The sequence below is a fragment of the Harpia harpyja genome, chromosome Z, assembly GCF_026419915.1.
Source record: "Harpia harpyja isolate bHarHar1 chromosome Z, bHarHar1 primary haplotype, whole genome shotgun sequence".
NCBI classification, from domain to species: Eukaryota; Metazoa; Chordata; class Aves; order Accipitriformes; family Accipitridae; genus Harpia; species Harpia harpyja.
In genome coordinates, this window is record NC_068969.1 from 12,073,916 (window position 1) to 12,086,327 (window position 12,412).

A 12,412-nucleotide genomic window follows, 5' to 3' on the forward strand; every position below is an offset into this window, starting at 1 on the left:
GGATGCAGAAGTAACAGGTTCACAGCTCCACTGACTTGCCTCTTGGCTGAAGTATGAGTCACACACTGCTTCCTTCTGTAAGGATATGGCATCCACATTCCCACCAGACCTAATCCATCTCTTCCAGATACAGCTCCACTGGGTAGCAGCTGTGCATGGGTTAGCACACATGCAAGTGTGCACTTCTGTGCACGCTCAGACAGAATGAGACAAATCTCAGGGTCCTTCCAACAGGCTGGCGCTCACTGATGTCAATATAGATTAACTGTTCCATAGCATAAATCAGCAAAAGCACATTATTCAGAAGAATCAGAGCCCCAGGCTGAGCTGTGCTCTGCCAGGGGGAGTTTGTTCTCACTTTCTAATGGACTAACAGGTGACCCTAGATGCCACATGCTTTCCAGAAATATTTTTAAAGGATGTCTGAGTGCACTTGAAAAAAAAAAAAAAAAAAGCAGCAGCTGCAGATTGTTATTACTTTTTATCTCTTGCAGCCTCAAAGTCACACAAAGGCAGAGGAGTCTCTCCACACAGACTTCAGAAGGACATAAAAAAAAAAATAAGGAGAGATGACTACTACAGCTTTGAAATCTCAGCAGATTTGGCCTGTCTGCAAGACCACCAGTTCCAGGCCTGATATCTTTACACCAAACACAGAAAGAAGCCAACACAGGTCTCCTTTCACAGCAGGGGATTTTCTCTCTCCAGTAGTATAACAATCTTGTTTTGTGCCTTGATTGATACAGTCTTAAATCTATGCCTGGGACAGAGCTACCAACTATGCTGGGTTACACTTCACTGTCATTTGGAGAGAAATCCCACATAAGGAAAACTTATACCATAAACTTTTTTTTTTTTTTAAACAGCAGCAGTCTGAAACTGTTTAATGGATTTGTACGTTGAAAATAACCCAACAGATGTCATCGCAAAGTTCCACAAGGTATCACATGGCAGCTCTCACATGCATGCAGCATGTAAGATCCACTGGTTGTGTGCATCTCTCATGCACAGGCTTTGCATGACAGGAGAAGGCTGCCCAATTTAGGGATGCTATTACAATATCCCTTATTGTAAAATGACACACAGCAGGTTTCTAATTAAATTTTAAGTAGAAATGCACTCCCAGCTCTTGAATAATTCAAACTGTTCTATTCACCAAGGTTCTGAAATGCCACCAAGACATGAGCTCTGGACACAGCAACAGCCAGGGGAAAAAACAGTGCTTGGAAGCACAGAAGTGGTTAGCTGGGCAGTGGATAGGGCAGGATATGTGTAAAGGACAGTTGAAAGAGCACATCTGTTCATGGAGGAAAGCACTGCAGGCAAGAACGGAAGGAGAGAGGAGTGTGTTCTGCATATAAATGGGGTGAGGCACGTGCAAGAGGCAAGGCTGGGTTCGGTACCCACTGCATCTCACTCTCAATGCACAAGCACATGCTGTTCTCCAAGTCACGTCCAGATCTGTGAGTACATGCAGGTGCCTGCTGGCACACAAATAAAAGCGCCGCTGAGCACACTGCCAGTGCGTGAGTGCGGCTAAGCCAGAGCATGTCCCAAGGATGCGCTGGTACGAACAAGCACCATCTGCCCCCAGCATCACTGCAGAGGCGGCATCTGCACAGCTTCCCCACGGCCAGACCTGCAAGTGCCCCAAGGGCCACACGAGCCGCAGGGCCACAAGAGCATGGCCAGAGGAGCTTAGCAGCAATGTTAGTGAGCAAAGGGCTTTGGAGACCTAAGCTGGGATGGCCCTTGCCCGGCAGAGCATGCACTGTGCCCCAGTGGGCAGTCTGAGCCATAGCATTGCGGCAGCCCTCAGCCCTGTGCAAGCACAGGTCTTTTTTAAGGTCACAGAAATAGGAGCGAAGATAAAATAAGACTTGTGCTTTCTAATTGCAGACCTCAGTCAGACTTGCTGAGACAGAGGCAGCGATACTGGGTAAGGGAGGAGGGATAAGGCTGAAGCCTGGCCCCTGGGTAACACTTAATATATGCCCCACATGACACTTAAGAGCAGGAACATGTGAAATAATCTCCTAAGCTACTGGAAACCCTGCAACGCTCCTCCTCCTTCCTGCCATCCCTATCCCTGATAGCATCTCAAAGCCAATGAGGGGCTTGGGAGGCAACCGCTGAGGGGACTCAGTGGTCTCAAAAAACACTCCACAGAGGAAAGCAAGCTCAAATGCTAATGAAACTTATCTTGGCCATGAATCCCAAGGAAACAGGCAGGACAGGGTAAGCAACAGGACAGCTGCCCAAGGAAGAAAACCTGCTGTCTTCTCTCAGGCCAAATCCCCACTGAAGTCACAGAGTGAGGAATCCAGAATTTGGCCCAGGGAACCCAGCTTTGACTCAAACCCCAAGATGGTCTTGATCTCTGAACAGGGGTCTTGAGACCTTTAGGTTGTACTTAATTGACAGCAACAGAAAGAAGGGAGAGAGAAGAGAGTATAAAAGGGGGAATGAGAGAGAGAGAAAGAAGGGCACGAGGCGATGGGAAACTAGGTGGAAGCAATACTTTTCCCAGCTCATAGCAGCTGAGGAATAAAGGCTCAGCTGTAACTTAGTTTCTAAAGCCTGTGCTTGCTCAGGGTTCACTAGGGACACATCAGGCACTGAGGTGAGAAAATAGAGCTGACATTTAATCTCAGGTCCTCTTAGCGAGAGTTGTGTCAAAGCAGGAAGACGGATCCCTGCATCCTTCCACCTCCCCTGAGTCCTTGCAGAGTGAGGAGGAAGAATGGGGTAAAAATAACCTACCTGTTGCTGGTCCCAAGTCCAGGCTGGAGTCATTGAGCTCTCCCCCATCTTCCCAGAAGTACTGTGGGGGCTGTAAGATCTTGGACTCCTCATTCTCCTCGCTGGCAAAGCCTGATCCCGGGGCAGCATGCAGAGAGCCAGGGGCAAGATCAGGCTCCGTAGCCTCCGGGCTGGTTTGCTCGTGGGAATTCATGGCCTCCAGGTGGGACATCATGGCAAACTCCAGCAGGGAAGTTGATGTGAGGCCATCGGCGGTTGGCTCTTCCGAGGAGGCAAGGCAGAGGCACAAGATCCCTGTATAATGACAGTAAACCCATATCAGAGATAGGACTGACACCCACTGGGTTTGTCTTCTCCTTGCAGCCTGCCCCCGTCAAACCAACCTGCTGCACACACCTGCCTTCGGGGTAACCTGCCCCTCAGATGGGCTTTGCTCTCAGCTGATGATGAAAATCAGGGTATTTTGGGAAACATCCACAACCATGCAGAGGAGCATTCACATCCAGGAGGAGTCAGTGCCAAACAGCCATCCAGCCTGGGGCAGTCTCTTCAAAGGGGCAGTGATGGTTCACCCTCTCTGAGGGTTTTTGCCTCTTTGAAAGGATGGAATGCCTTGTTAATCACCCATCCTGGAGAGGAGGTGGAATGTCTTACACTTAAGCCACGAAATTCTGGCCCCGTGAAGTCAATGACAGGTTCCTATCCGACTGCCACCCAGGCAAGACTTCAACCTAGTGCTCCTGATCTGCAACTATATTATATGTAGGGGGACTGATTTAAACTGGTATTATTTACATCACCAATATTAATCATGTTTTAAAAATAGATTTCCAGCCTGCTGATTTAGGTCATTGATTTGAACTTCATTTTGCATTCACATTTTTTTTTTTCATAAGCAAGGGCTGACTGTCTCAGGTAAGAATTAAAATGTACCAACAGCAAATATCTACCTAATGCTAAGCAGGGAGACAGGTTGCATTTTACACTTTTCTTTCAACAATTATATCCTTGTTATTTCCATTTTATCTATTAGAAGGTTTGACTGACACTTATTGATTCCTGGATGAGACTTTTAATTGTGATTTGTGTCAAGGTACATTCACATGCATATTGAACTTCAATCAAAATGCAAGAAAACAGCACCGGGAACTTGGCTTTATTCAACCGATAAATACCATGAAAAATACGGAGACATAAGGAAAAACTAAGATTACCAAAACATGTTTTACATTTAAAACAGTTTTGTTAAGCAAGCAAAGTAACTAATTTGGGTGAACTGAATCAATTGCTTCCTAGCCCTCTGTTCTTCAGCACATTAAAACTAGAAGATCTCATCCTCTAATCTATGAATAAAAATCAGCTGTGAGAAGAAAAAAGGACAAGTTTTCCTGCTTTCTCAGCTCATACTCAGTTTCTCAATTCTTAATGAACTAGTCACTGAACTAATTGAATAAGCTGAAATGAAGACTAATTTGGTATTTTTCTTTGATAACTGATTTTCTAGACAAGGGAAATGCAGCAGATCTAATCCATCTGGACTTCAGTAAAATATCTGATATAGTGTCTCACGCAGAATTACAAGAGAAGCAAGAAAAGACACCGATTAGAAGGAAAACTGTAAGGCAACTGTAAGGCATTGGCTATATGAAAAATGACAGAGGCTTGTGCTGGAGGGAGGCTATTAGTGGAATTCCTCAAGGTCTGTCCTTGGATCTGCTGTTCTTTAACATTTTCCTAAGTGACCTTGGAACAAAAATTAGGAACTTGATAATGAAATTAGCCAAGGACACAAAGCAAGGAGACATCCTCGCTGCACAGAAAGACTGTAGGTACAGCTAGGTGATCTTGAGACTAGAAATAACAGAAATATTATGAAAAGAAATAGTACAAAGTGATGTCACCACCTTAAGAACTAGCACCAAACATTTCTGATACAAGATAGGACACCATCCATTAGAAATGTCTCAAGAGGAGAAACTCCTGTATTAGAAACAGCCCTGAGATATCACTGGAATGTAGATGCGAGAATGCTTGCACAGGCCTGAAGTATTAGAAATATTTTACAAAGCACTGCTGAGACATCACCTGGATGCTGCATGCAGATCTGGATACACGTGGCCTGAAATGATTTAAGCAGAGCTGAACTGCCTCCAGGCAAAGGCACAGACTAGGCAACCTCCTGAGGTTCCTTCCCACCACTATGTCCTACGAATCCATATCCCAGAAGGACAAATTCAAATCAGGGCAAGCGCCAAGATGAGCTATGGGGCAATGGCAGATGGGTTGACCCTGATGCTTTCACTGAAAACATTGGCTTGTTAGCACAAAAAGTTTGGGAGTTGCTGCTCACTTGCCAGGCTAATTACCAAACCTGTCCTTGGAACATTGGAAGCCAGAAATGCATTTCTCAAGCCTTCTGCCTGCTCTGAGCCTCTCAACCTTCCTCCGCTATTCTCTGAACTGAGCAAAATCCAATATTGGTTACTCTTTCCCATATACACTTGGGCCAGGCTTCAGCACTTCTCAATCTCATTTATTTTGTTCTATTGATCCAAGGCAAGATCGGCTGAGGCCAGCACAACAAAAAGGGAACGGCAACACGGGCAGAGTATCAACAGGGAAGGAAGCTACTGCAGCATCACGGAGCCAACCAAAACACCCCTGGGTATCCCTGGGGATGGGCTGACTCCCCATGAGCTGTGCATGCACAGTGAAGTCCACGGCTGCAAATAAGAGTTCGCACACCTCTTGTGCACAAGCATGGATCCAGACAGACCTGGCCAGGCCAGCCCCTGTGCCGATTCACCAGGCTCCAACGTGACGGTGTCTAGACTGGTCTTCCCCAGGCTGACACAAGACACCTGCATCGCTGACAGAGAGCACTGCTGAGCCCTGTGCAGCCCAGTGGAGAGAGCACGTGTCTTGAGGAGCTTACAGCTTAAGCAAACATGACAGAGAGCAGCAAGGGGGAGAATAGGAAAATTATTTTCAAAGTTATCAAGAAAAGGGGAGCAGAAGGATGGGGAGAGACCATAGCAGGTCCAAGGCCACATGGAAAATTTGGTGTAGCTGGGACTGCAACTGACTGCCTGGATCCTACATCAGCTCTTTATCCACCCCAATGCCTCAGTTTCGACTCCCATTAGCAGAGACGTGGCTGATGTGGCACCTTGGCTTTCCAGCCACACTACAATACACATACCAGGTCTCCCAGCCAGCTAGGCAAAGCCTCAAAACGTAACTCTGCACCAGCTCCAAAGACTGGCTCAAGCCTCTCTGTTTCCATCGGCTACACCTCATTTGGGCCACCTCCAGAGCTCAGCCACAGCCTGTCCCATCACCTCTACAACAGACATCTCACAGCAGTTGAACCTGGACACCCAGAGAGCTAATCCCATCCATGTGGGAAGCTCAGACCCTGGGAGTTTGTTTACCCTCATTTAACTCTGAAGTGTTTACCCAGTTAAAACCCCCTAAGCTGCATTATCTTGTTTACTGGGATGCTATGCTCTCCTTAGCCCAAGATAAAACTACACCACCTCATCCCTAAGAATGAGTCATTAATAGACACAGCCTGAGCAAGCCAGGTTTCTCCAGGGGTGGATCTGGAGTAAGACAACACCTTGGGGCCTGATCCACAGGCACAGGATGCAGAGACTGGCCTGGGGGAAGCTTCCATGCCAGCACCAGCTGAATGCCACAAGGCACCAGTGTACAAATCAGTACCTCTCCAGACAGCATCCTGACACCACTTCATACCTTTTGCACCAGCAGCAAAAACTCAAAGGCTTCGGGTGCCAAACAGCAGACCCAAGATTTGCCACCTTCCCCCTCTCTCCCAAGCATCTCATAAAGGAGCTCAATGCAGCTGTCGACTCCAAGGCAAAGAAAGAATCAAAGCACGAGCTGAGCTGGGAGGCAGGAAAGCACAGCCGAGAGAGGAAATCTAACGCCCAAGACATCAGTGGCTAGCCACTTTCCTCCTAGGACAGGGAACAGGATTAGATGACTTCTATCAGCCATCAGTCTCCCAAATCTGTATTCTAAAAGGCAGATCAAGCGATAGGAATAAAGAAACACAAACGAATAAAGCCCTGCGACTGTAGATGGGAGGGAGCAGGGAACGGAGCCAGGGCTCGCCAGCTGCTTCAATGGGGCGTTTGTCTCTCATTTCTATTTTTGCGGCACCTCTGCGTAACCTGGAGGAGATGAGGCTCTGCATGCTAAAGAGGGCAGCCAGCCTTCGGGGAAACAGCAGGGCTGTGAGCATGGGAGGAAAAACCCTCCCCAGATCAGACAGAGGAGGGGCGAGAAAGAAGAGAAAGTGGGAGAGGTAGGTGGAAGGGGGAGAGGGAACAAAGGCAGAGAGAGAGCACCAAAACCAGCATGGGAGCTCCCGCACTGGCTGCAAGCTCTCCAGCTGCTAGTACCCACAAAGGCGACATGTGGAGGTAACGCTGACCTTGCAAAAGATGTTTCACCTCTGTAAGGAGCAGAATGGGGTGATTTCAGCAACAGGGAATAATACTGCAGTGTTACCTTTCCAAGGCCACTGGAAAAGAGCTAGCCAGGAGGACACGCAGATGAAATGAGTTTCCTAGTTGCTGACCCCACTGTTCCCTCAGAAAACAGTTCCAAGTCAAAGTGGCAAAGCTTGCCCTGTTCAGCTCAGCAGAGGATTCTATGCAACAGCCCTGGACAAGGCAGATGGGGGAGTTTCGCTCAACAGCAGAAAAAAAAAAAAAAAAAAATCTGAGGAAAGAACATCTGCCATCTCTCTCCCAAACTGCTGTGAATAAGAGCAGTTTCAGATTTCTAAACGATTCTAAAAGAACCCCAAAGTATTTTCTACATTAGCCGACCAAGAACCACTTTATCCCTTTGCCACAAGGCAAGCCACCTCTTCACAGGACTGGGCAGCTGTTTAAAAGCTCCCAACTGGCCTATTGAATAGGACTAGAAGTGAAAGAGGAAATAAGTCATTTCTGTATCCAGCTGAAATGAGAGGAGGGATTTGGGGAGATGAAATGGAATCTGGCTGTGACTGTCAAACAACCTTTAAAATCTTCTTGCTTTTTAATAAACAACAGGCTAACCTCAATTTTCTCTCCAAGGGAACACCCAAACATCCCTTAAGATGTCATCACACTGGCTTGACTTACAGAGGGGCTGGTGTGCCCTTCAATTTACCCAACTGAAGGTTGGCTTTTACCTCTCCTTCCTGTATGCTGTGGCTACACCACAGTGCCACAGAGGCAGGATCAGCCTGCTGAAGGGAAGAGCACTCGCCTGGAGCACACACTCTGACTTACCTGTCTCTTACCACCAACTAGCAGGGCCCGTACAACACCACCCAAGCGCAGTTACACAATGGGTACCAGGGAGGGGGGTCAGAGCATCTCGGTATTGCCAATGCAGCAGCCGCAACAATGTCCATCTGGCCTTGCTACCGTTGACCTTCCTTTCAAGCCCACCCCAAACCCAGGAGTTACCCAACAATGTTATTTCCTAGGAGAGCTGGGTCAGGAATGGGTCATTTACTGATAATCGGTTAGGACAGAAACACAATGACCAGATGAGGGAAGCATCTGCCAGGGATACTCCCTCCCCCAGACCACCGTGCCTGGAAAAGCCAGGGAGCAAGGCCCAAGGGCAGAGAGGAGAGAGGCCCCAGGGCACAAACCACTTCCAGAACATAACAAAACACAGCGTAATTTAAATAACAAAAAAGGATCCCAAACACAGACAGTGGAGGAAGAAAAGAAAAATGTTTTTCAGCTGAGGGATGCCCAAGCTGATTCCCTCATGCTCACCTGGAGTCTCTGCACCCCAGACCCTCAATAGCTTGCACAAGGATGACCGCGTATCAGACCAAGTCCTTCTGGTGCCAGTTCAAAGTTACGGACCATACCTGTGCTGGGATGCTCCACCTAAGAGACTTCTCCCAGTCCAGCTCACACACGACCTTATTGCTGCTCTCCCACGCTGCAGCAGACCACTTACAAATCCAGCCAGGTCCCTAATCTCTGAGATCATTTCCAATTAGGGCTTCAGAAAACAAGATCAGACTGCCATCCTCCTCTGGTACTGCCAGCAACCAGGTCCCTCACCGAGTGTCCCTCTAAAACCATCCGCCCTCCCATGGCCCCAGTACATTTTACAAAGCAATAGGAAAAGCACTCGGGGGCTGCGGGAAGCGCATACACTTACCAACCTGCACCAACAAGAAGGACAAGGCACAACTGAAGAAGCCCTTGCAATGGGCTTCAGAGGGAGATCCTAGAGCACGCAGTAGCTGTGCCAGCATCTTTAAGCTTTTACAGATCTTTACAGCTAGCATAATCAGAGAGCTCAAACACCAGGCTACAGGGTGTGCATGTCTGCACGTACTGAGTGGGTGCTACCTTGCAAAGGACTGCCAACGTTTGCTCCCTTGGCATTTCAGCAGAGAACATCTAAAGCACACAGACCCAGGTATATCCACGGGAAATGGCAAGGCACTACCAGAAGATGCACCTACTTTTGCAGATAATTGCAGATGTGCCCTTTGTCAACACATGTGCACCAGGGGCCTGACCTCCAGGGGTGCCAGGCATCCTCAGCTCAGCACTGAGAAGAGTCAGGTCTCCTGTCATTATAATCAGTAACATCAGGACTGCTCTAATCACCACTACCCATCTCCACAGAAGAGACTCCGTGCAAGCAGGTCATGGCAAGTCAGACAAGCTTGTCTGTCCTTCCCCCTTCGCTCAACCATTCATGCTGGCAGTCACAATCTTGCTTGGTTTCAGTCTCCCAGACTGTTTGCCTTCGCTCCCTCCCCAGATCGTCTCATAGCCTTCACACCTCCCTCCTCTGCTGCCGCAACGTCTGCTCTCCTCCGCGCTTCTCGCTATCGACAGTGGCAGTTCCCAGCTCGGCGGCGGGGCGGGGGAGCAGGGAGAAGATGCACCCCCTGGGGAAAAGCATCGGGCAGACAGTTGTATACAGCAGAAGTGAATTTTCTTTCCTCAGTTTCCTTTCCTAGGCCTCCTCAAAACAGCCCACAGGTCCCCAGGGGTTAACAGACCACAGGATGAAAGCCACTGATCTAAGAGAAAAACCACAGCCCACAGATTCCTTTGCCCTTGCAGGCCCAACGCATTTCATCTGTCTGCTAAAAATCACCTTGCCAGGCCTGTGCTTCCTCTTCTCACTCTGTCCCAACCTGGACCACGTATCCCACGGTGCTCGGTCTGATTTCCAGCACACCAAATAAAGGCTCGTGGCTGCTTCGTCTTCAAAGCCTCCCTGCCCGGGCAGAGCAAGCACTATCGCAGATGCAGGAGGGGCTTCCCTCAAGACGCAGTCCCCCATCAAAACACAACAGAAGCCTTTTACACCCCAAAAGGTCTTTAAAACTCACTGGGCACAACACAGAGCACAAAATGGTTACGCTCTGCTCCAGCCCCTGCAGCGGAGCAGTGACGACCACCCTGCCACATGCTGGCATGCCACACAGCAGTCTCACCCTCAAGAGGCTCCACTCTGCACACAACCTCATGCATCCTAGGCAAAAAAAAGCTCAAGCAAAGGTTTGGTAGTCCTGGGGCACACATACAGGTCCTGACTACCTTCACAACACATCAGGCAGGACAGGAAGAGCTGAGAGTGGTTGCAGTTGTCATATAGAAGGAGGGCTGCAAAGCTGGCTTCCCAACAGCAAAAAATTATCCCCAAAACAAGAATGTACATCCAAACCCTGGTAACCACAATGGGGCTTAACCAGGCACAGGGACGGCGGGGGGCTGATCCGAGCCCCAGCAGGGCGTATCTTCCTTGCCAGCATCCCTGGCCCTCTGAACAAACCAACGCACGTGTTTGCTTTGCCTCTGTGCGGGCTGCACTCGTGTGGCTGACAAATAGCCTCTCTCCATTCTTTTGGGATTACGTGTTTCAATAGCCAGTGAGAACGGGAAGCAAGTTCACCCGACCGCCAGCTGCGGGCCGCGATGCACCTTCCCCACAGCCCCTCTCCCCCTGGCCCTGCAGCAGGGCTGCCATTGCTGCTGCTGCTCACTCAGGTACCCACAAAATGCCGGAGCTTCTTCCCACACTGAGCAAGTGGAAAAACTTTTGTGCGCTCTGATCTGCAGCTCATCGCCGGCAGCTTCCCCTTGAGGGCTTAATGTAGTTATTTCTACCCCTGATGCCTATAATTAAATGAACATTTCCTTATGGCACCGAAGAGGCCAAGGAAAAACTGACTACAGGGAATTTTCATCCATCCTGATTTATACGGCCTCATCTCGGGCTCATTCACACAATGCTAACAAGGAATCTTCTAAGCAAGCAGAAGGGAAAAAACCACCTTAAATAGCCCACATGCAGACAAGCACCTGGGGAGACAACAAGAGGCAAGAGAACAATTCCTTCCCTTCTCCCTTGCTTTTAGCCACATCATTTTCCTACTTGCAAAAGCAAAGGGGCTCAGATACCCTAGAGCCTGGAGAGATACTTCCACGCTCTGCCAGCAGACCTGTGCTGCCTAGAAGCCTGATGGAACCCCAACGAGGCACACGTCCGGTTTCAGCCCATCCCACAGGTCTGTGGAGCCTCCTGATCCTGGGAAGCACATGGGGAATTGCACTCAGTCCCTCCAGCTCTCTCAGGTTTTAACTATTCCTGTCCTGTGGGACTGGAGGAGCAAGGCCGGAGTGCACTGAATTATTCCAGGCTGGAACAGATCCTAAACCACTGAGCAAAGCTACTAGCCAAAACAGGGCTTGACTTATAAATTCCCAGCAGTCTGCATCTCCACTTCTGACCTCCCATCTAGGTAGGAGTCCAGGTGTCCGGAGATGCCTGGCCAATTGAGTCCAGCCCCCCAGAGCTGCCACAACCCACCAGGATTACCAATTTCACTAGATTAGGAACTGAGCTGTCCCTCAGAGCTGCCACTCGCCTCCTACCCCTATGCCTCTCCCTGCTAGCAGAGGGGATCACAGGGAAATCCAAGGACCCAAATCCTCCATATCATCGCCAGCTGGACAGTAATACTAGAAAGTTTCCAGCAGCCTCAGCAGAATAGGAAACATACCCTCCCTTCAGCACAGCAGTATCAGCTGCGGTCCTTTTGGCCGCCAGATTTTAAAACCACCACAAGGTTTGCCTCCTTCCTCCACAGAGCACGTGTAGCTTTCAAGTGATGGGGATGGGGCCAACCCTCACCAGCAGATTGGCAGGGTGGGAATATGGCAGTTCCCCCCATGCACCTTGCCCTCCTCTGTGGAGGAGGCGGAGGTCCGGCTCAATCTGGGGACACAGGTCTCCTGGTGAGATGCAGCTAAAGGACCTTTGCCAGCGGTGCCCGAGTTTTCCCTAATGTGGACAACCTGCCTGGAGGAAGCCACCAAACTGGCTCCCTCCTCAGCTCTGGAAAGGCTTATTGCTTCTGTGCCACAGAACATTGGCACAAAACCCCAACAGGTTTTCCGATCCATTTTGCTCTTTAAGCTCACTATTGTTGGCAAACCTAAAAGGCTTTATCCCTTCTCTTTAGGGAGCCCCAGACAACAGGGGTGAGGCACTGTACATACAGCTCATGGACAGAGCAGCTCCACAGATGACACATTCCCCCATGAACATTTTTGGGAGACTGGGGTAATGA

General features: G+C 49.2%; 1 protein-coding gene across 1 annotated transcript in view; it reads right to left on the reverse strand.

The window, feature by feature from the left end:
* The window catches only part of PODXL2 (podocalyxin like 2), a 33,621-nt gene that overhangs the window by 19,948 nt on the left and 1,261 nt on the right, over positions 1–12,412 (reverse strand). The window contains exon 2 of the mRNA XM_052778462.1: positions 2,764–3,057. Coding sequence (XP_052634422.1) covers positions 2,764–3,057 — 294 coding nt within the window. The remainder of the gene's footprint in view (positions 1–2,763; positions 3,058–12,412) is intronic.